General features: G+C 32.0%; 2 protein-coding genes and 1 non-coding gene across 4 annotated transcripts; all 3 read right to left on the bottom strand.

The window, feature by feature from the left end:
* Positions 1-77: 77 nt before the first annotated feature.
* Positions 78-4,161, bottom strand: LOC107912188 (AP-2 complex subunit mu). Its single transcript, XM_016840261.2, has 13 exons — positions 3,842-4,161; positions 3,483-3,660; positions 3,267-3,357; positions 2,858-2,952; positions 2,609-2,698; positions 2,478-2,526; positions 2,267-2,405; positions 1,881-1,997; positions 1,588-1,678; positions 1,364-1,506; positions 1,020-1,134; positions 571-615; positions 78-493 (listed from the first exon to the last, which is right to left on the bottom strand). Exons 1-13 carry the CDS (start codon positions 3,922-3,924, stop codon positions 413-415), a joined length of 1,317 nt encoding a protein of 438 aa, XP_016695750.1. The 5' UTR covers positions 3,925-4,161; the 3' UTR covers positions 78-412.
* An 853-nt stretch (positions 4,162-5,014) lies between these two features.
* On the bottom strand, positions 5,015-10,572 carry LOC107912189 (NAC domain-containing protein 45-like). 2 transcript variants are annotated; one of them, XM_016840262.2, is made up of 4 exons: positions 10,420-10,572; positions 6,964-7,125; positions 5,877-6,376; positions 5,015-5,782 (listed from the first exon to the last, which is right to left on the bottom strand). In XM_016840262.2, the coding sequence occupies exons 2-4, from the start codon at positions 7,118-7,120 to the stop codon at positions 5,609-5,611; spliced, it is 831 nt and encodes a 276-aa protein (XP_016695751.1). In that variant the 5' UTR covers positions 7,121-7,125; positions 10,420-10,572; the 3' UTR covers positions 5,015-5,608.
* TRNAC-GCA (transfer RNA cysteine (anticodon GCA)) lies at positions 5,348-5,419 on the bottom strand. Its single transcript has one exon. It is a non-coding gene; the product is annotated as a tRNA-Cys (tRNA).
* Positions 10,573-27,729: the final 17,157 nt, after the last annotated feature.

Genomic DNA, 27,729 nt, shown 5'->3' with positions numbered 1-27,729 from the left:
TTTATTTAATCAAACCGAAAAATTGATATCCTGACCGGTTCACCCAACCCAATTCCATATCAGATCAACCCAATTCATTCCAAAATGCAAACTTCCAGGTTTCTGCTGTCCCATTCATACTTTGTTTTAAAACCGAACATGTAACCGTTACAACAAAATGTGCGACAATATGCAATTTGCAAACAAATAATACAGTTTTGTGAAAAAAGGGCTAGCCTTTACAATAGAAAATAACCCACCAAATACTCACGTAATCATATTAACAAAAACTCCACTATGAAGGGGAAAACAAAATGCCTAATAATTCATGAAAGTATAACGGTAGCTGCATCTTTAAGGAAGGAAATCCGAACTCGTGCTAGTTAATATTTTCATTCTCTCATACAATCTCGGAGTAGCGATCCCATGTTTTCTAGCACCTGATCTCATATGAACCAGCCTTTGTAATATAGCGAACCCATTCAACTGTGTTATACCCACTCTTTTCCCAGACCTGCAAAATAATTATTAAGTCAATACAGCAACTTTCACCTGAAGGAATCACTTGTCAGAATATATAAATATGCTTACCTTAAGAAACCGGACACGTAAGCCAGAGGCTGTAAACATTGGAACCTGAGAGGAAATTGCAAATAAGTTACATATATGTATTTCACTTGTCTGAAAATGCAAATATATCCCCTGTTTTAGTCACTCTAAAACTGATGTTTCTCATTTTCATGAAATGTAATTAACAAAATAGGACCATGACTCTTCCTTTTATATCCATTGATCATCCAATTATTCCAAGTCCCCCCCACCCCCACCCCCACCCCCATCAAATTTCAAATTTTCTGTTAATCTAGCATACACGGCAGTTCAACAATCCTTAAGAGGGCAAGTACGGAAATCTAAAGTAATATAATGAAACGTGAAGAATAATTCAAGAATAGCAATACGTTTTCTATACTTTAGAAAAGATAAACAGAGCAAAATAATTCAACATATTTAAGCAGTAAAATGGTAATCAATTTGGGCACCTGAAATTCCATCTGAATTGGAGGCCTTGTCCATGACTTCTTTTCTGCCATCGTGGAAATTAACTCCACTTCTGCGCTCAAGGTTGGTTCTGTTTGTCCAGGGAATTTTCTTATCCTAAAACATTAGATAAATATAACACTGAGCAATTGCAGAAGTCAACCTAGAGATAAAGCATAAGTACAGTGAAAACTACCGAGAACCAGATGGCTGCAGTTAGGGCTGCACCACAAAGGAACCATTTTGGCTGGTCCCCTTTATGTGAGAAGAAAAGCAGGCAGCCAGAGTTTCAACATAAAAATGGAATAAAGAAGATACATATATATTAACAAATAGATACACTTACTTCCAAACCAAGCAATCAATAGCAGCTTGGTACTTTGCTCGACCTGATGTTACTTGGAAACTTGTTTTCGCTGTCTGTTTTGGAACAGGAATTTTGATGACAACTCCAAGAGCAAACATCTTTGCTCCAAAGACACTTTTAACCTGAAATATTAATATAAATAAGCCAATTTCAGATCCATCAGCTTTCAAATATGGCCAATTCCAGAATATATGATTACAAACCTTAACATTTACTTCCATTCGTGTTCGACCAAGCTCCTTGATTGTTGGCAATACCCGGAAAGGAAGATTAACTCCCTCAGTGATTCGGTACCTATGCAATCATCAAACATCAAGTCAAGAAGAACATTAATCAAGCATTTATAAAAGAATTATGTACTGTCAAAACAAAAAAAACTGAGACCATTATCAACATTTGGTATTCACTTTCAAAATATATATCCAGATTTCTAGGTTCAAGGCATCTACCATGAACTTGAAACACGATAAATAAGGGAGAAGATTTCTAAGCTTACTTCATTAGTTCAAATTCACCATCAGGTGGTACAAAACTAACAGTCTTTTCTGAGTTGAATCTTGTAAGATTTACACACTGATGGAAAGTAACATCGTCCAGCTCAATTGTCTTGCCACTGCAATAAGTAGCCTTGTAAGAGATAGGAATTATAGAGCTCAACTTGCATGCTAGAGTCAAAAGTTGACTTCATGGCAATGAGAGCAGTACATATAACTAGAGTGTATAAAAGTTTACAAATTAGGCAGTTTAATATGAAACCCTTTAGAAAGTTAAGTGAAGAATCAAAATTCAATCATAAAAACTGCACCAATGACAAGAAAGTAACCAAGAGGATGATATATGAAGAAGGCAGAGAATAATAGAGTGCAGGAAATTAGAAGCCACCTTTTAGGAGGACGGGATTTAAGTTGTGATTCTTTCTCAAGCCCAATTTTATCATTCAAGCCCAATTTCAGATCAGGCATTCCAGAAAGGAAGCACTTCATAAGAATCTTTCCCGTAACATCACAACGCAAAACACTGCCTGCAATCACCAAATGGTTTATGTTATACAAAGCATACATCAACAGAAACAATTTCCACAACCAGCACCAACCTTTTGAAGACATTAGTAGGTTTACACTTTCCACAATGTCCAGAAACACCTGAAACAAACAAATTTTAATACCATTGAACAGCACCATTCAATAGAGAAAGGCATTTGACAGAACCTAGAAGAAAGATAACCTCATTCTTTTTATAAACAAGTCCCTCTCTTCGCCAGCCAACAGCACCAGTGACTTGTAAAGTTGCATTTGGAACAGGCTTATCTGAAGGCTAATGATTTATTCCAAATGGTAATTGAAAATGGTTAATTACAATGCAACTTTACATAAAAATAAAAGCACAAATTAAACCTACATATGCTGTTTGAGCATTGCCTACACACATCAATCCTCAAATAAAATAATTTGTAATACGCAAAATACAACTTGCCTTGGATGAAAATGGGGACCGAACTCCTTCCTGAGTAATGTAAAGCTTTAAAATTTCAGGAGAAAGATTTTGTGGGTAGCCAAAGTCCATGATCTCTGCAATGATAATGGAGGAATCAAATGCCTATGTTATTTAATTTTCTGTTGTTGTTTTCTTACCGGCAAGAGTCTAAAAGCAATATTCATAATTTCTGCAGCTACAACTAATAATAATACTAGTCAACCTAAGCTTCTTATAACAATCCATGACACCAAGAGTCAAGAATAATAGCTAACCAGCAAATGCAAAATAAAGCACTACAATAGAACATCATCATTCAAGCCAAAAGAAACAGTGTCCAAACATGCTACAAACCAAGTAAGACAATGCACATTGAAGGATAAATATTCAACTGTCACTGAATACATACCATCCAACAATTCATAAATCAGAACAAAATTATTACGAATAGCATCTTCATCAAAAGCGCCACCAAAATATGATTTAAACAAAGCAACAGCCTGCAAAAAAGGAGCAGAAACGCAAGCATCAATTATGACAGAAAAAGAATTGCACATATTTTTTTTTCTAGTGGAATATGAGGCAAACCTCAGTCTATTAAACATAAAGAACTAGAAATGACTACCTCAACGACAAACTTGAAAGCACAAGCTACATTAGCATTACTGCTGACAACAATTACGATGTATACGTTGCTGATTCTCATGTAAAAGAAAGAGCAACCTCCAATCTGTCTGACGGGACAAGTTCCGAGTTCTTTTGTTTGCATAATGTGCATCCGGAAGGCATCCACCATGTTTCCCCTAAATGAAAAAAATTATACAAATAAAAAATTTCAGCGAAGCTTCATTATTTCACGAAGGGGGAATAAAAAAAACCTAGCTATTCGGAGAAACCTGGATTCACTCTCAGCGAAACTAATTGTATTTGTAAAAAATTAATAGTAGCTGGCCTTGAACTGAAAAGAAGAACGCAGATAATTACCCGACATCGTCTCGGTAGAGACGATTGATGAGGACATCGCCGCGAAGATTCAAGAAGTAGATGGCAGAAGCGGCCACCGGCATCTTCGATCCAGTGGGTCGCGTCACACGTTTAATGAATTGAAATGAATAGGTGAAATGATTGGATCGGAGGTTGCTAAGACCGGCGACGTGCCCAGATCTGGCGAAAAAGAGGAATTTCGTGTTCGATTTTTGGTTTGGTGATCAAAGTCTCGGTGAAGAAGATAATTTTCAAAAAGGACAAAAAATTAAAAGAACTTTAGTATTGTTCGCTGTTGGACTTGGAAGGAAACAAGGGTCAGGTCAGAGGGACATTTCTGTCTTTTCAAATATTTAGAAAAGTAGCTAGATTACCGGAAAAAATAATAATACGAGTAATTTAGTAAAAAATGAATTTTACTTTAGTTAAAAACATGCGAAATTCACTTCCCGCTTTATAAATTTAGAATTTAGTTTATATATTTTTATTTTGGTCCAATTACTAGTGTCACATTTTAAAATAAATTGTAGTCATATAATTAAAAATATGATGTTGTAATAAATTTAAATTTAACAAAATAAATTTAATTATATTAACAGTTGGACCTAAATTTTAAAATTTGAAAAATAAAGATATTTAAATTCTTAAAAATAACAATATAGAGACTAAATTTCAAATTTTCAATAAGTATAAAGACTTATAACACATTTTAACATTTTACTTTAAGGGAAACCGGAAATTAATTCATGGAACTTGTTATACCAAAATAGTAGTTAATATTTGGTTAGCTATTGTCATGTTACGTTCGTAGTCATTAGAAGAAAGAAAAATTCGTTAGTCAATTATAACAGGTTTTGGACTTTACGGGTTCTTTTGGATGAGCTTTTATTTTCAATACGGCGCATTTAATTTTTTTTATCTCACACTGTAAAACCGCTACAATTTCTAATTTTACCGATACTGTTATTTTTACACTAATCACAACTAAGAAAAAATGATGTAATTCAAAATGAAGTGTTGAAATTTCCATGATTATTCTTTTGCATTCTTTTTTACCTGGAAATATCGTGCTTTCATTAAAGAATCCTAATTGATTTAAGCGTAACACCCTTTTATTCATTGTTTCCTTGCAGGGCGAATAACCTAACAATTATTTCATTAGTAATCTCAAAAAAACAGAAACAACATTACAAGTAGGGTCCAATTCAAAAGATACAAATAAATATCATGTGTGTACAAGAACGATAGATTATCAAATATATTTTAATATTTATCCTAATAAAAATATCACCCCCACCCAAAACTCATTACCCAACTGCTTTAGGTTTTATTTGGTGGCTATTTTGCTATTTTAATTTGACAAAAATTGCTGTGAAATGATTTTATTGGTATAAATGTGACTCAATTGAGCTTTGGCTTAGAAGCTCCAATCTGATTGGAAATTTTATACTACATGTCTTATAAAATAGCCCAAAATTGAAAATAATAAAAACACCCTAGGGGAGCAGGGCCCAACCGGATTCGAACCGGTGACCACTTGATCTGCAGTCAAATGCTCTACCACTGAGCTATGGACCCTGTCAATTTGAAGGTAAAAAAAAAATGGATATAAAATATTCATTTTTAAGTTTATTTGGTTCAAACACAAACCAAAAACTACCATTAAGAAAAAGAATCGTCTTAGAGATCCCTCCTAATAAAATTTAAACAAACTAGGTATTTTTATTCATTAATGGTATATACCAGTCTGTCCATAATATATAGCCTTCATTGCCATAGAATGTCATTTGCATGTCCCGAATAAGGCGACATGCATCCTATACGACCGAGATCATCAAAATGCTCGCTTTCCCCGAAATTCGAGTACGGACTTTGGTTTAAGCTTGGGAACCCATACTGTGGGAAGTACTGAGCTGCTGATTCACATATTTGTGGATAATCCTGCAATTAAGTCCACGTACAAATGGTTAGGCAAAACATAAAGAAACTTGAATCTTCAAGTTCCATTTTTCTTCAGGACAAGTTATATGTACACCTTTGAAGAATCAAAAACTACATCAGGTGAGGCCCAAAAGCTGGCAGGATCGGTATCGACGGAATGACGGGTCTCGTTGTTAGGGTAACTTGTTTGGCACGAAATGGTGCTTAAATGCTCGTTACAGTTCCTTGTGATGGAAGTAAGCTCCACATTTGTTGAACTGCTTCCTACACTCATTTCCTTTGGCTTTCCATCATTCCTTTTCACAACACGGCACAAGGCGAAAGCACTTGATCCAAGAGAAGGCTCATCGGACAGCCGGTACTCGTGCATAGCCCAATCGGTTCGATCACCTAAAGGTGCACGCCCTCGGTAGAAAACCAGGGTCTTACGATAGCCGGTCACGGCAGGTTGACACACCACTTTCCTGTCTTTCCCTGTTGCTTTCCAATAGCCAGCTTTGGTGGCTCGATTCGTTCTCGAGCCATTCGGGTACTTTCGATCCCTTGGACAAAAAAAGAACCACTCCATATCTCGTTTCGGAAGGAAAGACTTCTCTGCAAAAGCAATTCATTTTTTTTAGATTTTCCATCAAACTTGTGAAAATGAAAGTGAAACACGAGAAGACAAATCAGAGGATTCAATTGGTCGACTCAGTGCTATTTTTCTTTATTTGCAAAACTTGTTTCATTGGAAAATAAAAGACACGTGGTTGAAGTTTGAATAGGTTCTTCGCAGTAGGGTCCTAACGTCCCATGCGAATAAAGAACTGTTCTAACAAAAAAAAGAGGTTAATATAACTTTTAGACCCTGAAGTTAACAATTATATTCACTTTGGTACCTGAATTTGGCAACTAAGTCCATTTTGATCGCTGAACTTGGGAAATGTAAAAATTTGATGGAATCCAAGTTTAGGGACCAAAATAGACTTATTTCCAAGTTTATATGCCAAAGTGAACATAATTTTCAAGTTCAGGGACTAAAATTTATACTAACCAAAAAAGCCAAAACTATCCAAAACAAACACAAACATGAACATGAAACTTGATAATCTTCAAGAGAACCAACTTTTTTAATGCTATATTTCTTCAAATTTCGATTACGAAGGTTTAAAAAAGAACAAAAAAATATAAAGAAAAAGTACCTGGCAACTCCCAAGGATCAAACTTGTACAAATCGAGGACGGGGATGACTTCAAGTTCAATTTCAAGCCCTTCATTTTTTCTTTTCAGGTAATACCCTACCAACTCTTCATCAGTGGGATGGAACCGAAAACCTGGTGGCAATAATGCTCCTTCCATTTTATCTGCTACCAGAGGTTTTAGAATTTAAAGGGAATAAATTAATTGATTCAAAAAAAAAAAACTAGCAATTAGAGCAGAAAGTTATGGACTTTGCTGCTAAATGCCATGGCTGTATCAGTTGATGAAAATCTGGGAAAACCCAAAAGTAAAAGCTTAATGGAAGAATCATTGATGGAAAATTAATTGTACCCTAAAAGGCAAATTTATGTCTTTCCTTGAAATTAAGCAAATCTTTTGAGAATGAACTAAGCTAGGCAGCAAAGAATTTGAGTAGACTAATAGTAGAGGCGGGGGTGTCTGAGTCTGAACACTGAAATATAATGCTTAAATTAGTTAGACAAGGCATTGAGTTCAGAGAGATTTGCTTGTCTGAAAATTTCACGGGCTTGACCCCACTCACCTGACTTAGTTTTCAAGAAAATTACTGTAATGCACGCACACTAATCGATAATTTTTGTGATTCGAATTCATGTGGTGAACATGAAAATAAATAATTTTACCCAATAAAATAAACGTCGGGATGATAAAAGAATCCTCTATAATAGTGGTATTTTGTCCCTTTTATTAAGGGGTTGAGTAAGTTAATTTATATACGTTACACTAAAAAATAAATTGATTATTTTGTTAAATATTTTATTTATTTTTATTGTTAAAATTTAATCTTTATACATTAATATAATAAACATGTGATAAGTCACGTATCATTATTTAATTACTTCGTTAAGTAGATAAATTTTTAATAATACAAATAAATAAATTTTTAACTAAATTAATAAAAAAATTATTTATTTATTTATTGAATAGAAGATACATATTACAATATGTCTCTTATTATTTTTAGGGTTTGTGATTTGATTGGGCAAAATAAATTTGTGGGGTACATGATTCAACAACACGTACAGATCTCTTAATTTTATAGCTAGAAAAGAAATGCAAATAGCTTGTTATAAACGATAATAAACGTTACAATGATGTAAACTTTACATGGAAAGGGGGGAATTATGGAAGATTTTATTGTAATCTTTTGTTGACATCCAATTTAATTTCCAAACCACCTTTATCTCAACACTTTATCGAAAAAGGTGCAGTTTTTCCGATGATTGATTTAACGAATTTAGGTTTTTCCCTGGTCACGTCATTTTAGGGCATGCTATATATATATATTTTATTTGTATCGATCAAGTTTTAATTTAGTTGGTATTTGTATTGTTATTAATTCAGGAGAATGTAAGTTTAAGTGCATTGAAGCATATTATCCCCTTATTTAAGAGTTGGAGAGATGTTATGAATAATTCTAAACATTGTATCAAAATATAAAAATTAAGAATCGTGATACTACTCTTATATGAGAAGAAGCAAAGAGAAAAATATCCCAACTCCAAAAAGAAATTATTATATTGAGTCAAACAAGTTAAGATAATTATATAGCACAAACCCAGTTAATAAAATGATAAAATATTAAAAACCTAAGATAATATATTATAAATAAATTTCATTTATGAATCCTCTTCATTATCTCTATTTTTTTTAAAAATAACATTATTTAAATTTAATGATTCAACATCTCTTTAGATTTATTCACATAATATCAAACAGAACTCGATCATCTCTCCAAACTCCTTATCAAATATTCATTTAATTTTACAATATATATTATTATTTTCTCTTATTATGTGAGCTGAAACAAGAAAAATAATTACCCTTGTAGATAATAATTGTATGAATAATATTATATGTGCACTGATTAATAACATAATATCTCATAATTGAAGAAAAATAAAGATTCATAATTAAATATTAATTATAATTATCTTTAGAGTTTAAAGTTTGAGACTTAAATTTAAACTTTTTGTATGCTTAGTAATTATATTTAAATAAAATTTTTAATATTATATTTTTGTTTTTGTTTTATTTGGAGATGAAATGATAGAGTATTGTTATTCATTGATATTGCATGGCATTAAAAGTGCACCAAATATTATACTATAATTGTGAAGTGAAAATTTAGTATCATTTTATGTATCTTTTTAGGATTTACTAATTTATATATTTGTTAGTTCTAAAGGATTTATAAAAAAGAGATGTATCATATTATAGTTATTATAGTCGTTGAACCCCATGTGATGGTCTAATGGTTAAGAATGTTCACCGTTCTCGGTGTGGCCTAGGTTTGAGTCACGCTAGTTGCATGGTGGCGAGAAACATGGACACAATGGCCCATTTATCTATTGTAGAAAATAGAATCTTTTGCACTAGTTCTTTAAATACAACATGATCAATCACATTATGTGTAGAAATTTCTACCTACCAAAACAAGAAAGAAATTTATTTCTTGTAAATTTACATATTAATGAATCTCCCATGATTTGTACAAATTAAAATGCGTATCCCCTTTTGAAGAAAAACATCAATAAGGAAAAAGTTTTGCGCTAATCAAATGTATCTTACAACTTTTGTAAAATGAGGAAGCTTGGTCAGTTGAATATGTTCTTAGAGATGAAAACATGGAAGTTGATAATATTACCAAGCTGGCTTTTAGTAAGTAGAAGGCCTTATAGTTACATGAAACCTCCCTTTTGATGTCTTTCTAATATTTTGTAATGTTCTTTATGTTCACAAAAAAGAAAAGAAAAGAAAAGAAAAAAATATGTTGTCTTTTAATTTATTTAAAATTATATGTTTCAGTATCTAAATACATATATTCTCAACGTAGAAGGCGTGTTTGATAAACTGAAAAAAAAAATTGACTTTTGGTATTGAATTTTATATTATAAAATTGTTTGATATATTAGTAAAATTAAGCATGGAATATAATTATTTTGTTGATAATAGTAAGTCGTGATTTCCAAAAATTTATTATTTTATAATTTTAATCTTATTAATATGATGTTTTTATTTTATTTTGAAGATCTCGACATTTGTTAATATATATTTATGTTCAAGCTCGTGATTGCCCCTCTCAACAGTCATCTCCAAGCTTCAAACTTAGGTCTTCCCTTTGGGAGTGCAATGCACCTTACCATTGCATTATTTAACCACTTGTTGTTATATATAAGTATAGTGTTCAGGGTTATTAACATATAATATTGTAAATTTGCAATACATTAACAAGTAGCCTAAATTACATTTTATATCCAAGATAACTTCAAGGTTACATGTGTGTGTTAATAATCCTATTAATTAATTGGTATTGTTCCATAAAATTTTATATATTATTCTAAACGTTGCGTTTAAAGTTTTATTAAAAAAAATCATCGGAGCACGAAAAAGAAAATAACTTGCGGATAATAAATTACCAGTTCGTCTTTGCTTGTCTTCTGCTAACTTGGTCGACTTTGCTGCTTAACCCTTAATTGACCTCAAAAGTAAAAAAATCAACCTCCCATGCATATATAGAGAGAGAGAGGTCGAAACTTGTTGAATGATGACTAAAAGAAAATGAATAATCCCAATATGTTGTAGTTATTATCATAAGGCCGTCCATTAATATCTATATATATAGAGAGAGAGGTCGAAAATTCATAAAGTTGATTATGATTTGACGGCTCAAAAAGATTTTAAAACATGAAAAGACTATGCACATTGACGCACAACTAATCGAGGTTTGATTTGTGATGCAGCCAGTGTTTTAAAAAATTCTACCTCAAAAAAAGAACTTTCAAAATCACCTATGTTTTTTTATGTCTTACTTTCATTTTAGGGTTAATATATATTAACAGAATACGTGACTCATCAAAGCTTGGCAACTTTTGAGTATAATGTTGAGGTGGTGTTGTTGATTCTGTTACGATTATGATTGTATTAATTTGTACATTTCGTTCTAGTCATAAATCATTTGTTTCAATTCAAATTCTAACACGGGTTAATGGTTTTGATGCGTTTTAATCTATTTTAATTGAGTAATACGAGATGTTGATGTTTTTTTAATCTTTTTTATAATTATATTAAAATATTTGCGCATAAATATATTTAAATTAGGGAAAATATTTAATACACTGTGAGTGAGTGGGGTTTTTAGACTCTATGAATAGGGTTAGGAGTTGACAAACGTCATGTAGGGGTATAATAAAATATTAAAAATAAATAAAGATTTAAAAGAAAGATATGTGGCAATTTTTTAAAATAAAAAATAATAATATTAATGCACCAAATACTAACCCTTTAAATTATATAATTGAGATGGTGTTGAGGTTGGTGTTATTAAGTCCGTCACCTTTATAATCGTATCAAATTATACATTTCGTTCTAGTCATAAATCAAAATTATTAAGTGTTTTTTTGTTTTGTTTCAATTAGAATTTCAACATGTTTTAATTGTTTGGATGTGTTTTAATCTATTTTAATTTGAGTAATACGAGATGTTGATGTTTTAAGTTGATATTTATTTTTTTTGTCTTGGGTTGAAAAATATCCTACTAAATCAAAATTGAATTAAATAATTTTAAATATTTTATTAAATTTAATTATAAATATATATAAATATTAACATAAATGATATTTTATTAATTTTAAAATGGTAAAATGGACTATTTGATTGGCCAGGAGTTATGCTAAGCTCAATAAAAGGTTTAAATTTTGACTCAAAACTTAACCAATTTAAATTTGAGATAAAATTAAATTCATTTCGCTATTAAAAATAAGAATAATATCAAATTTTGGAAATTAATGAATTTCTGCAATTATTGAGAATTGAGTATCTTGATTTAAAAATTAATTTGATAATCTGACAAACTATTGAAATTAGAGGTGCTTATGGGTCGGGCCGAGCCGGGGCCATAAAATATTTTCGGCCCATGTCCTAGGTCTGGGCTCAGCCCGACCTGAAATATGGGCCTAAAATTTTGTCCATGCCCGGCCTGGGAAAAATTCCTAAGCTCGAGCCTGGCCCGGCTCGACCCATTTTTTAAATAAATACTAAAAAATTATTTAAAAAAATAAAAATATTTTAAAATTAAAAAAATAAAATATATATTTATTATATATTCGGGCCGGGTCCGGGCCAAAAAAGTGGTGCCGAGGCCTGACCCGTTTTCTAAACGGGCCTCATTTTTTGTACAAACTCATATTTTGGGCCTATATTCTTACCCGAACCCTCCCATATTTCGGGCGGGCCATTGGGCCGGATCGAGCCTGGCCACCTGGCCCATGATGACCTCTAATTGGAATCAATAAAAAATACACGTTGTCTTGTCTTGTACTTATTTGGGGACATTTAGGAAAATAGATGAAAGAGACCCCATCTCCAATTTATGCAAATAAGACGATTAACACGTCAAATGTTTTTGACATCGACATCTTTTTAAAAATTTGCACCTCATTGCAATATAAACTTGAAAGTTTAGTCATATAGTAAGTGACTTTGTTATGGCCTCTTGAAATATGTCGAAGATGAACTCTCCAATCACGACCTAAGAATTGGTAAATTAGACACAACTTCGACATCCTACTATTTGTAGCACCACTTGTTAGAATAGCTTCAACTATCAAAGCATTACCACACTCCACCTCTACTCGTCTAAAACCAAAATCCCAAGTTATCTTTAGACCTTCAAAAATAGCTTTAGTCTCAATCTTAAACATCGATTCCTCCCCAGTTGGCATAATGAATCCACTAATCCATCTAGCACACTGATCTCGGAACACCCTGTTGGGAAGAAACCGAACAACCGAAACAAAGCGAAAGCACAACCGGTGTTCTTTCTCTCCTTATAACTCCTGTCAAAAATTATGGCAAGCACAATAGCACAAGATATGTTCTCTAGCAACCTTAATCAACCACAAATCAACTAATGCAACCACAACAAAAATAAATAGAGACACCGATATTTTTACGTGGAAAACCCCTTTAAATCAAGGGTAAAAAACCACGGGACTTTAGAGTCCGATAAAGAGCTCTACTATCATCAAATGTTCGACTACAAGATCACAATATCAAGCCTACAACAAGCATTCAACTCCGACAAGGCTAACAACATGTAATCTTTAGCAAAAGAGAGAAAAATGAGAGAACATCACAAAAAACGTAGCTGCTGAAAATTGGGTATTTCCGACGCTACAAGACTCGGATGAAAAATCCGACCGTACAAAGTCAAGAACACCTTATCACCTAGCTGCTGTCCAAAAATCAGCTCAATCGAACCACGGATGGACCTTCGATCGAAGAGTTGGTCACTGCTGCACCAAGCTTGAAAAACTGATTTTTCTATTCTCTTTCTCTCTATTTTTTTTTTTAGCTCTCTGCAGAAATTTCTGTCCACTCCCACGTTAATAAGCCAAAAAATTGGCTTTTGACAAAACCAAAAGAAAAGGAAGGCAAAACATTGTGGCAGAAAATATGGGTTTCCCACATAGTGGGACCTATACCCAACAAATCTCCCCCTCCAACTATGTGGGGAATGCCTCCATGCCGAAGGTCAAACAACATGCTTTAAACTTTCCTCTTGGTAAGGCCTTCGTCAACATATCAGCACCATTATCATTAGTGTGTATCTTATCAAGCTCTAACAGCTTAGCTTTAAGAACATCTCGTATCCAATGGTACCTCACATCAATATGCTTAGATCTAGCATGAAAAGTTGAGTTCTTACCAAGATGAATAGCACTCTGGCTATCACAGTACAGGACATACTTCTCCTGAGTAAAACCAAGCTCATGCACAAACTTCTTCATCCAAAGCATCTCCTTACACGCTTCGGTTGCTGCAATGAACTCTGATTCGGTGGTGGACAATGTAACACACTTTTGCAGTCTCGATTGCCATGCCACAGCTCCCCCTGCATAAGTGATTAAGTAACCTGAAGTAGATCTCCTCGAGTCAATGTCTCCGGCCATGTCTGAATCTGTATACCCAACAAAAACAGGTTTCTCATTGCCGAAACAAAGTTTCATGTTGGAAGTGCCACGAAGATATCTCATAATCCACTTCACTGCATTCCAATGCTCTCTGCCTGGATTAGAAAGAAACCGACTAACTGTACCAACGGCATAAGCCAAGTCTGGTCTCGTGCAAACCATTGCGTACATCAAACTACCCACGGCTGAAGAGTAAGGAATTTTCTACATCTCTTCCTTCTCCTTTTCTGTGGAAGGACTATGCTTAACACTCAATCTAAAGTGCATAGCAAAGGGAGTATTCACCGCTTTAGCTTTGTCCATACTAAACCTTTGAAGTACTTTCTCAATGTACCTCTCTTGTGATAACCATAATTTCTTGGCCTTTCTATCACGTGTCAGTCTTATGCCAAGAATTTGCTTTGCTGGCCCCAAATCCTTCATTGCAAAGGATTTACTCAACTCTTGTTTCAACTTCTCAATTCTAGAAGCATTCTGACCAACAATAAGCATATCATCAACATAGAGCAAAAGAATAATAAAATCATCACCAGAGAATCTCTTAACAAACACACAATGATCAGAAGTAGTCTTCTTGTAGCCTTGCTCCCCCATAACAGACTCAAACTTCTTGTACCATTGCCTTGGAGCTTGCTTCAAACCATACAAGCTCTTCTTCAATCTGCACACATAGTCCTCTTTCCCTTGTGCAACAAAACCCTCTGGCTGCTCCATGTAAAGCTCTTATTCCAAGTCACCATGAAGAAAAGCAGTTTTCACATCCATTTGTTCAACCTCTAGGTCATAACAAGCTGCCAAACTCAGTATAGTTCTGATAGAGGACATCTTCACAACCGGAGAAAATATTTCTTCAAAATCAACCCCTTTTTTCTGAGTATAACCCTTAACGACCAATCTAGCTTTGTATCGTGGAAATGAAGACTTCTCTTATTGCTTCAACCTGTAAACCCACCGATTATTCAAAGCTCTTTTGCCTTTAGGCAGTTTCACCAATTCAAAAGTATGGTTCTCATGCAAGGATTGAAGTTCGTCTTTCATCGCTTCAACCCACTGATATTTGCATTCACTCTCCATAGCCTCTTCATAACATTCAGGTTCTCCCCCGTCAGTCAAAAGAACATATTCATCAGGAGAATACCTGACAGAAGATCGTCGATCTCTGGAAGACCTTCGAAGTGGAACTGCTGGTGGAGCTATAGGTGCTTGTTGTTGATCATTCACAACATCATCCACGGGAGTATCAAAGTCACCTATAGTCTGATGGTCACCACTAACATCACCATGCACATCATCCTGGATAGGATCTGGTGAAGAGTCTAGGGGAACCGGATTCACATCGATCAAGTCACCACTACCTTGTGAATCCACTTTCTCCGTCTTATCAATGTCATCAATGGTCTGATCCTCAATGAAGACAACATCTCTGCTTCTCACGAGTTTCTTCTGAACTGGATCATAGAGTCTATAACCAAACTCACCATCTAGACCATAACCAATAAAAATGCATTGTCGAGCCTTGGCATCCAACTTGGATCTTTCATCCTTTGGAACATGAACAAATGTTTTACAACCGAACACACGTAGGTGATCATATGACACGTCTTTACCAAACTAAACTCTATCTGGCACATCACCTTTCAAAGGAACACTAGGAGACAGATTTATCACATGTGTCACTGTATTCAAAGCTTCAGTCCAAAATGATCTTGGTAACTTTGCATCTGACAACAAACATCTGACTCTCTCAATCAATGTTCGGTTCATTCTTTCAGCTAACCCATTTAACTGTGGAGTCTTTGGTGGTGTTCTCTGATGTCTGATTCCCTGTCGCAGACAATACTCATGAAACGACCCTGTGTACTCGCCACCATTATCAGTACGAATGCACTTCAACTTTTTCCCAGTTTCCCTTTCAACTGATGCTTGAAACTGTTTAAACACCTCAAAGACTTGATTTTTAGACTTCAAAGTGTAAACCCATAGCTTTCTTGAACAATCATCAATGAAAGTCACAAAGTAAAGTGCACCACCATGTGATCTTACTTTCATCGGACCACAAACATCTGAATGGACCAACTCTAGCAACTCTGATTTCCTATGAGGAGGATGGCTTCTAAATGAAACTCTTTTCTGCTTTCCTGCTAGATAATGAGCACAATTCTTCAGTGTAGCATTCTTTAAACCCGAAAGTTGATTCTTCTTCGCTAAACAGCTAAGCTCCTTCTCACTCATGTGACTGAGTCGTTTATGCCACAACTCAATTGAGCTGTCATTCAGTGTCACATTCACCATCTCTCGAGAAGTCAAAGCTTGCATCAAGTACAAATTTGAGCTCTTCTTTCCTCGAGCCACAACTAAGGAGCCTTTAGTCAGCTTCCACTGCCCTTCACTGAAGGTGTTACAAAATCCCTCATCATCAAGTTTTCCTGCAGAAATCAAATTCAAACGGACATCCGGTGCATGTTTGACATCCTTGAGAGTTAACTTTGTTCCATTGTTACTTACCAAGCTAACATCTCCCATACCAATAACCGAAACCAAACCATCATTACCCATCTTCAATACCCCAAAATCACCAGGAGTATAAGATGTGAAGAATTCCTTCCTCGACGTGACATGAAGTGATGCACCAGTATCAATCGCCGAACTAGTCTCGTCGCATGCTAGGTTGACCAAATTCTGATCACAAATAACTAACAAATCTTCACGAGTAACAGTAGCAACACGCTCGGATTTTTCATCGTCATTCCGGTCGTGTTTATCACCACCACCTTTGTTCTCTTTCTTCCACTTGAAGCAATATTTCTTGATATGACCTTTCTTACCACAATGATGACACTCAAGATTCTTGTATCTCGATCTTGACTTGCTTCGGCTTTTATCTCTACCCTTTCCATCTTTGTCTCTGTTTCTCCCTCTGTTCTCGATAACCAACACCTCGGACTGTGATGTAGAACCCTGAGATCTTCTTCTAACCTCTTCATTCAACACACCACTCTTAGCCAAATCCAAAGTAATAATACCCTGTGGGGCAGAATTAATGAGTGAGACTCGAAAGGTCTCCCAAGAGTCTGGTAGAGTAGCAAGCAACCAAAGTCCTAAAATCTCGTCATCAAATTTGACACCCATACCAAGCAACTGATTCATCATACTCTGAAATTCACTAACATGGTCAGCTATAGACATTCCTTCTTTATATTTCAGCGCCATCATTTTCTTCAGCAAAAATAACTTGTTATTGCCCGACCTCGAAGCATACAAGCTTTCAAGCTTCTCCCACAATGTTCGAGCATGTGTCTCCTGATCAATGTGATTGTAAACATTTTCTTCAACAAATTGCCGAATAAAGCCACACACTTGTTGATGCTCAAATTCCCATTCTTCATCACTTTTCGAATCGGGTTTTTGAGTAGTAAAGACCGGAAGATGCAAAGCCTTCACAAACAACAAGTCCTTCATTTTATTCCGCCAAAGTTGATAATTTGTGCCATTCAACATAATCATCTTGCTCGTATTAATTTCCATAATTATCTGACACAATAACCTAGCTCTGGTACCAGTTTGTTGGGAAGAAACCGAACAACCGAAACAAAGCGAAAGCACAACCGGTGTTCTTTCTCTCCTTATAACTCCTGTCAAAAATTATGGCAAGCACAATAGCACAAGATATGTTCTCTAGCAACCTTAATCAACCACAAATCAACTAATGCAACCACAACAAAAATAAATAGAGACACCGATATTTTTACGTGGAAAACCCCTTTAAATCAAGGGTAAAAAACCACGGGACTTTAGAGTCCGATAAAGAGCTCTACTATCATCAAATGTTCGACTACAAGATCACAATATCAAGCCTACAACAAGCATTCAACTCCGACAAGGCTAACAACATGTAATCTTTAGCAAAAGAGAGAAAAATGAGAGAACATCACAAAAAACGTAGCTGCTGAAAATTGGGTATTTCCGACGCTACAAGACTCGGATGAAAAATCCGACCGTACAAAGTCAAGAACACCTTATCACCTAGCTGCTGTCCAAAAATCAGCTCAATCGAACCACGGATGGACCTTCGATCGAAGAGTTGGTCACTGCTGCACCAAGCTTGAAAAACTGATTTTTCTATTCTCTTTCTCTCTATTTTTTTTTTTAGCTCTCTGCAGAAATTTCTGTCCACTCCCACGTTAATAAGCCAAAAAATTGGCTTTTGACAAAACCAAAAGAAAAGGAAGGCAAAACATTGTGGCAGAAAATATGGGTTTCCCACATAGTGGGACCCATACCCAACACACCCCTCCAATCGAAGCAGAGCCATTAGGAACTGAAACTACACCATCAGTGTTGAGTTTTATCCACCCTCATTCCGATGCCATCCAAGAAGCGCCTGCTATTCTTTAATTTTAATGGTGCTTTGATTGTATTGATATGGTTGAGCTTTTATAATTTTAATGGTTAAAACTGGGGTTTTATAGTAGATTTATTTTAACTTGAATCTCATTATATATGGATTATATCTAGATCTATTTTGATAGTTATTAATTTGTTACACGGTTTTTTTAAGTAAATAATGTTTACAAGTGCAATTATAATGTAAATACAAGTACACATTTGAATATTTACAAAGTAAAATCAAGCTATTACTACGCACAGACGGACGAAGAACCAAAAATGATCTGAACTTATATATAGTGAGACTCAAACATCAATACTTAAGACCTAATGTCTCAATCTTTATCAATAGTGTCAAAGTTTCATTCGCATTAATCCGTTGTATTTTATATTGTTTGAGTTTGTGTATTATTTATATTTATAAATCAAAATTTTAACAATTCTTCAAATTAAGACATACAAGAAAATAACTAAAAAAGATAGTTTTAATATGAGGATACTTCTATTTTTATGTAAAATATTTTATAAATATAATTTTACGTAATAATTTAATTAATTAATTAATTAATTTCTGAATGAAGAAAAAAAAGAGAGATATGAATTGACTAAATTAGTCATCTCAAAAAAGGAGAAATGACAAGTCATGGATGGAAAACCGAAAGAAACTAAGTGATAATGTTAACACTACACCAAACCTATTAATGAGTGATTAAATTTGAGTGAGCCAACTAAAAAGTGACGTGGAATGGATTCAGTTTGAGTGCACCTTTCAAATTTAATATTTAAATACAATGACGGCGTCCTATTTCATTTGAAAAAGTTAATATTGGGTGAATAGAAATTTATATATTTTTATCTTTTACATAAAATAATTATAAAATATATAAAAGATATATTGGAAATAGTCATTTATCTTAAGTTATCCGAATTAATCGAAATTTTAAGTCTTGAAACTCTAAATAATTAAAAACACTACATAAGTTTGGTAAATTCGGTTAATTACTCGATTTCGAACCGAGTTAACTGGTAATCGAAATTCAAAAAAAACCATTAACCGACTTTCGATCAAACTAAATTCGGCCACCGATTAATTAATCAAATTAGATTAGTTCAGTTGATTAATTCAATTTTAACTAATACCCAAAATTTTTAAAATAAAACATAATTAATCTAAAAAAATATAAAATCTAAGAAAACTAATCTAAAACCTAAAATTTACTCTTAAAATTCTATGGAATTATGCTACAATAACTCTAAATATAAATGTTATCACTTATAAAATACCTTTCACCTTTCTTTTCGTTTTTTACTCCTTCTTCTTCACCAATAAATATAACAAAAACTTAATTTTAAATTATTATGAAGCTTAGTTGTCTCGGAGCTTTTATAATGAAAGTATTATTTTTAAATCTTTTATATAAATTTATAATGCTTTTTTTAACACAAACATAATATAAAGAATACCATAAATACTGAAATATATTAAAATTTACAATAAATAAATTATAAATGCGTCAAAATTTATATAAACAAAATACAACACTTGAATGCAATTATGTTATAAAGAAAATAAATATACCAATACAGATTTTTTAGTAAAAAGAAAATAAATAAAATAAAATATGAAAAATAATTATTTTAATTTAAAACCTTCTAACCTCAAAATTATAAAAGCATGGATAGCATTAATTATGTAGGAGATAAACTTGATCAAACAACAAACAAAGTGAATAAAATAATAAGTAAAAAGATTGAGCATAAAAATTTTACATGGAAAAACTCTCCAAGAGAGGATAAAAAACCACGGGCAAAAGGAGATTTTCTTATAATAAAAAATAGTACAAAAAATGGAGAGAGTTAAAATAAAACCTGAAGCCCCATAAGAAAAATCATTCGAAACAAAAAACATAATTCTCTCAACCTAAATAATTTATTGTTGTGTAAAACCTAGAATAATTAAAGCTTATTTATAGGTTGAAACTCGTGGCATATATGACTACAGTAACTCTAAATTTACCAGAATTTAAGTGAAAAACTAAAAACAGAATTGAATTAGGAGAAGAAAAACCAAAATAAACTTTGATCAAATATATTTTCCCATAAATTCCAAGTATTGCCATTATTTACCCAAATTAACTTATAAGCAATTATACAAAGTAGCACCAATTATTAATAGCTACAACACAATGTTAAGTTGTCCCTAAAACAATCACTAATTTCAATTATAATTTGTGCAAGATTGCTTTTATTTAATGTTAAGTTATAGACTTGGCCCCTTGGAAAAGTAATGGTTTAAATATATTAATAGTCTTTTTACTCTAAATTTTACATTGAAAGAGTAAAGGGAGTTTTGATAAATTTAAATCATAAAAAAGCTCCCAATTTAGGCAAATACCAATAGACACAAGTGAAGTTTTTTGGGTATCTAATAAAATGTGTCATTCTTTTTTTTTTTTTGAAGAATTTTTAATTACAATATCATACACTTTCTAGATTAATTCTTTTTCATAATTTTTTAACTCTATTTACTGTTGATTGATTAAATAAAATTAATGTCAAAAAATTAAATAAATTAACAAATAATAATACTAACACAAGGTTTATGGTTTTTTTTTTCTTTCGACTAGATTTTTGATTTATAGTGCAGTGGGCAAGGGAGAAACTAAAGGCTAATCTAGGGGGGCTTCTTGGGCTCCTAAAATATAAAAATATTATTTAGGTCTTTAAAATTTTAGTAAAGGTAAAATTACACTTTGGCCCCCTTAAAATTATAAAAATTTGATTTAATCCTTTAAAAATTATAAAGATATAGATTATAAAAAATTAAAATTTCATCCGGCCCCCTAAAAAATATAAAATTTCATTTTTGGCCCCTTAAGGTTTACAATTTTTAATTTAGTAAAAGATGAAATTGCACTTTACCCGCAAAAAATGATAAAATTTTAATTTAATCATTTAAAAGTTATAAAGATATAAGCTATTAAAATTGTAAAATTACATTTTAGCTCTCATAAAAATATACAACTTAATTCTGCCCCCTCAAAAAAAATTTCTTACTTCGCCCCTGATGGTAGGTTAGAATTTAGAATTTTAAGGAAAAAGTTAGATTAAGATCTAAGGTCTAAGATTTTAGGATTTCAGAATTTTATAAAAAAATCAATTTTATTAATTTTAGAGTTAAAAATAGTGATACAATTTAATTTGATTTTTCTAGATGCATGCATTCTAAAAAATATGATGTGCCATGTTATACTGGGTGCCTAAAAATGACTTTTTAGGATGATCTTAATATAAGCTAAACTCCTTTTCACAAACCATGAGATATAGTGTGGTGGTTGCTCATCACATCCATTAATCACAAAGTTGAGAGTTTGATCTCACTTATGAAAATGGAGTCCATTTTATTGTCAGTTGTTTACCTTTTTGAAAAGCATCTGCCGCAAGGAGATTAGTGATTACTACCGGTTGTGGATACCTTATTTTCGACCCAAAAAAGCTTTTTTCATGAAACTTTTTATTAAATTAAGAGAAATAGCTCAAACCTCGAACATAAATGAATATAAAAAATAAAAATAAAAAACCAATCAGATGAAATTTTGTTTTCAAAATATTGAATCCGTTAAATATTCTTCCGGTGTACGTAAAATATTGAATTTAAACATAAAATTGCAAGTTATATTCGGGGACATTAATGTCATAAATTAAACCTAATGAGGCAGCTTGGTGGAGATAAGAACTAATAGTGGACAGTTGTGCATGTTGCATTCAAACAAGTTGCAGCAGCCCCCCTCATGCATCTTCATGACTTAATGTGGACATTTCATCTGTCTGTTGATCCTATTCCACAATGTGAATGCTTGTACATATAGACTGAAATCGTAGAACAACGATATTTTTTATATTCGTTGTAAAATTCACAGAGACTAATCTCATTAAAATTCATGATCCAATAACGTTATCTTTAAAAGATAAAATCCCAAGGACTGCACAAAACACTTGTTCATATATTTACGATAAAGTAACCATAAATTAAGGACCATGCATGCACATATTGCATGTCCATAAAGAGCAGCTATTACAATGATATATGCATACATACATAGCACTGCTAATTAAGCTTTAGTGATGGGAAAAAGTGGGTAGGCAATGGCAAACTGGAAATGTCAAATCCAAGGTCTCCCAAATTATTTGCCTGCTTTTCATGCCCTAGGAAAATAGCCAACTGTTCTTACTTTCTAGCACGTTCGTGTGATTATTAACGTAGAGTTGGGACTGCTGGAAAATAAAATGGTTCGTCTTTTCGTTTGAAGCTGAGATTATATCGACAGCTACCATCATATAAAAAGAAAATTGCTTCATTACTCCACAAGAAAATGACTCTTCAGAAAAATAACCATAACGGATGCTTTCATATATGGTTTCATGTCAACTTCACGTCCATTCAAACAAATTTTGTCCTTACTTGGGAAAGTGGAAAATAGATTTTACTTATACGTGACGTAAGTAAAATATTTATATTTATAATTATTGTTAAACTTTATTTGAGTTTAGGGTTAAAAATAAGCTCGGGTTTATATTTTATTGGATAAATGAATCTAATCAAAGCTTTAATTTATATTATTTATTTACTTAAAGCAAATTTTGTTTAGAACTTGAACTTTGTGGGTTTGATCGAATTTTTTCTGTTTTAATTAGTATTAATCAACTTTGATTTGAACTTGTGCTTTTCAAGTGAAACATGGTTGAACTGGAATTAAGCATCAAATTTCATGTCCTAATATCAAACATTTATTCTATATTCTATATTCTATATTCTATATTCTATATTCAACCCAATTTCAAATAATGTAATACTAATATACCCTCAAACAAAACATAACTGGAAAACTTCATTGTCGTCTAATTACTTGCTTTATTGACAAAAATTTCAAAGTTTGATTAGATGCAACAAAGCAATTAAAATAATAATTTCTTTTAGAGTTTTACTTACGTTAACCTCTTAAAATCACGAGTTACGATTTTAAATTCCCGGTGTTCTTAACAAGTACTCTTTTAAAATATGATAGAAAATTCAAATGAAAATAAAATAAATAGATAATTTGTGATATAACTTACGAACTTAAAATAAATCAGAAACGAACCAACGTTATAAAACGTGACCTGATTTCTATAGAAAGAAGAACCTTGATCTACTATCTATATGGAGATAGGAGCCAAAGGTATAGAGTTGATCACCACACTCCGAAAATACGAGACGGGAAGCGATAAGATTGAAAATGGATCAACACCACAAAAACAAAATTTTGGTATGTTGGGAATAATTAATAAAGAATAATTAAGAACAAAGAGTTATCACTAAAAAAAAGTATATTTATCAAAATAGGCTAACCTTTTACAAAACATATGACTAACTATATATAGGAAAGCATCTAGGTAAACAAATGGCCACAAATACGACCATGAATTACATGTATAAACCTATTCATGAACCAATTTAATGATGCAACTTCATTCATAAAGTCACATTCTTCCCCCATGCCGTCCATACATATTCATCTTAAGGTTCAATGTATATGCGAATGGACACATTCTCCTACCTATGGACGTGCATGCATGTTGACATTCATTCCCTTTGTCAAATGCATCTCCTTGCATGTTCATGCATCCACAAGTTCATTGTTCAGCATTTAGTTTGTACAACACCCCCTTGGACGTAGATGCATGTGGATGTGCATGTATCAGCCGAATAGTCACTTTAATCCCCTTGTAATGCTATTCATTCATGGCAAGTTCATTCATTGAATTCGGCCATGCGTTCATGTGCAGAAACCTTGAATCTATGGTGGAATATGAAGAGACGTATGGACTTGGTTGAGTACATGAATCCATGGATGCGTTGTATATTTTGGTGCATGTGTTTGCCATGGAAAACGATCAACCACTTGAGGAAATATGGTCACACGAATGAACCTGAAAACAATATAAAAAGGGTTCACGAGATCACAACCAAAACACTCAAACAAAGATATAACACATAAGACTTGAAAAAAAGGAAAAACATAGCTATATTACTAATGAAATTAAACATGTTGTGATCACAAAATAAACGAGAAAATATTTAATCTTAAAAAATCGTGGAATTTAAATAAAAGTAAAACCGACGATTTGAACTTCAAAAGTTCACGTGTACAATGTTGCATGGATTTGCTCGTTTTCATCTTGCATTTAAATCCCTCGAGTTTGATCTAATTTTAAGTTCTTTTAGTCGATTCACATGATGTGACTCATATCACATCACTTATTTAGAGATATTTTCTTAAATACTTTTTTTCAAAAATAATATCTCTCGAATATCTTCACTAATCATAATCCCGTATATTGTTGATCAAAATTCTAAAAAAAGATAAAGTGAATAATCAAAATATTTAAGTTAAAATATTCGCAAGTTACACGACGTTTTGTGAGTTGCGTGCAACTAACCATTTTAATATAATTAAATAAGATTTAAGATATATTTTTAATAATTCTCAAAAAGTATGTTTTTGATAATGACTTAATCTAACTTGAATTGTTCTATAAATTTAATTATAACAATATTTTTTGAAATATGTTTCTTTAAAAATATTTTAACAATTTTCAAATAAAAGAATAGATTCTTAAAATAAAATAAAATGTTGCAATATTATATAATAGGTTGTTGTTTAATGGATAAACTATATAGATAGTCATCTAACTATAAAAAATTCATTTTAGGTATCTAAAATAAAATGTTTACAATTTAAACACTCATGTTATATAGTTCGGTTATTTTGATCACTCCCGTTAAAATTATAAATGACAAGTTGATGTTGCAGTTAAAAAATTGATATAATAACAAAATTAGCCCTCAACTTCTACATATTATATCAATTTAATCATATTTTTTTAAAAATAACCATAAAAAATTATAAATATTCTCAATTCGATCATTATTCTAAAAAAATCAAAGAAATATATAAAAATACATAAATATTTTTTTAAAAAATATAATAATAAACATAAATATAATAAATATTAATAGTAAATATTTAAAATTATTAATATATTTTTTTGAAAATATTTATTTTTATGTTTTTAAAAATTATTTTATATATATTTAAAATATTTATGTATTTTTATATATTTCTTTGAATTTTTTAGAATAAGGATCAAATTGAGAACATCTGTAAACTTGGGGGTTAATTTTTTAAAATTATGACTAAATTGATATAATATGTAAAGTTGAGGGCTAAATTTGTTATTATACTAATTTTTTAACTGTTACGTTAACTTGCCATTTGTGATTTTAATGGGAGTGACTAAAATGAACGAACTATATAATGTGAGTGCTTAAATTGTAAATTTTTTTTTATTTTAGATGCGTAAAATAATTTTTTTTTATAATTGAATGATTATCATAATAATTTAGTCTTATTTAATTTATATGTGATTTAAATGGTATAATACGCAAATAAGTTAGATTTATACATTAAGTATTGACGTTGAAATCCAACTAATATTTTAAAAGAAACTTTGAACTTGAACAAATAATACTATTCTAAGTAAAAACTTCAAACCAACTTTTAGAACTTGAGCTTAAATAATATTCTTTTTGTAACACCTCTTATCCATATTCATCACCGAAACAAGGTAAGAAGTATTATCAAACGATCTGAATTTTTTTTTTATAAAAATTTTGACATAATTCCTTTTCATAAACATTTAATTTCTCCTGCAAATTTTTGAAACACAATTTCAAACAACTTCAATATTTCAACCATTTACAGTTATATGTTCAGACACAATTTATCCATCTACAACATTCTAAATACTTTGTTAGTAGTTTTAAGAAAACAATTTATCAACTAATATACACCAACATTTTAAACCAAACAATATATATATTTATACCACATTACATTAAGTCATCTATACATGCCATATTTCAAAAGTATTGGTTGCAAAATACCCACAAGATGATGATGATAGTGTGGATGATGTTCTAACCTCGTTCAATTTCCGAGCTGATTGATGCCACTATAAAACAAGGGAAAATAAACAGGAGTAAGGTAAGCATATAGCTTAGTAAGTATGTATGTAATTGATAAATAAATTTCTAGCAGGATATCATGGATAATATATTTTTTATCACACATAAATCTATTATGTATTCAATTTCCAGCAAACTGTTTTTCTGCGTCACAGTCACTAAATTATTTCTATCTGGAGCTACAAAACTCCAAATTAAAATCCGTAAATTTTTCCTGAAACTAGACTCATATACATTCTTACCATAAAATTTTCAGAATTTTTGATTCAGCCAATTAATACAGTTTATTCTATAAAGATTCCCCTGTTTCTCTACTTGGCATTTCTGACCTCTCTTCACTAAAAGTCAGTTATCTCTTAGTACATAATTCAAATGATGTTCCCACTTATTTCTTTTGAAAATAGACTCAATAAGAAATTTAAGAATGTAAATTACAAAACATAATTATTTTTGTACAATTTTTAGTGATTTTCAAAAGTTAGAATAGAGGATTTCGAAATCATTCAGACATTGTCTCACTAAAATTTCAATATCTTAGAATATATAACTCCTTTGGCCGTTCTTTCTCTTTTATGTGAAAGTAAACTCATTAAGCTTTAATTCCATGTCTTATTCAACCACTAACTCAATTCCTATAATTTTTTGGTGATTTTTCAAACTAACATCACTGTCACTGTCCAAATCTATTCTATTCCAACATCTCTCATTCACATAGCACTATAACCATTTATTTTATAACACAATACAAGACTTCATCACTTCAGTCACTCTTTCGCAACTTATCACATTTCAATCACATACTCATATCTCGTTGAACATGTCGGTATAACAAGAAATATTTGGGGGTTTTCAGATAGTACCACCCATGTTACTATTATCATTCGATACACATAGTAGCCTTCACATAGTACTACGCACGTGATCAAGTTTTACGGTTCACGTAGTAGCCTTCACATAGTACTACATACGTGACCAAAGCTTTTCGGTACACATAGTAGCCTTCACTTAGTACTACACATGTGACCATTATTTATCGATATACGTAGTAGCCTTCACTTAGTACTACACACGTGTTCATCGATACTTTATTCAAATCTTTACCATTCCAACAGTTCCACAAAGATTCTTACTTTCCAATAGTTTACAATTCTGTCCCTAAACTTTTACATATTTACATTTTTGTCCCAATGTTCGAAAATTAAATTTCATTCTTTATTCTTATGTTTTACAACATGCTGAACACTTTTTCCTTCTATGGTAACATCAAATTCTCACTCTAACTCTTACTTATGAACATTAAA

Source organism: Gossypium hirsutum, chromosome D11, assembly GCF_007990345.1.
Source record: "Gossypium hirsutum isolate 1008001.06 chromosome D11, Gossypium_hirsutum_v2.1, whole genome shotgun sequence".
NCBI lineage: Eukaryota > Viridiplantae > Streptophyta > Magnoliopsida > Malvales > Malvaceae > Gossypium > Gossypium hirsutum.
Note: the sequence above shows the minus strand (reverse complement) of the source record. Positions and strands in the feature narration are given on the sequence as shown.

Excerpts from the sequence above, each read along its gene's own strand:
- LOC107912188 (XM_016840261.2), bottom strand. The coding sequence starts at position 3,924 with ATGCCGGTGGCCGCTTCTGCCATCTACTTCTTGAATCTTCGCGGCGAT. Across the intron at positions 3,358-3,482 it reads CTTTCAAGTTTGTCGTTGAG|GCTGTTGCTTTGTTTAAATC; the intron begins GTAGTCATTTCT and ends CCTTTTTTGCAG. Across the intron at positions 2,527-2,608 it reads TTGTTTATAAAAAGAATGAG|GTGTTTCTGGACATTGTGGA; the intron begins GTTATCTTTCTT and ends TGTTTGTTTCAG.
- LOC107912189 (XM_016840262.2), bottom strand. The coding sequence starts at position 7,120 with ATGGAAGGAGCATTATTGCCACCAGGTTTTCGGTTCCATCCCACTGAT. Across the intron at positions 6,377-6,963 it reads TGATCCTTGGGAGTTGCCAG|AGAAGTCTTTCCTTCCGAAA; the intron begins GTACTTTTTCTT and ends TTGCTTTTGCAG. Across the intron at positions 5,783-5,876 it reads TAGTTTTTGATTCTTCAAAG|GATTATCCACAAATATGTGA; the intron begins GTGTACATATAA and ends ACTTAATTGCAG.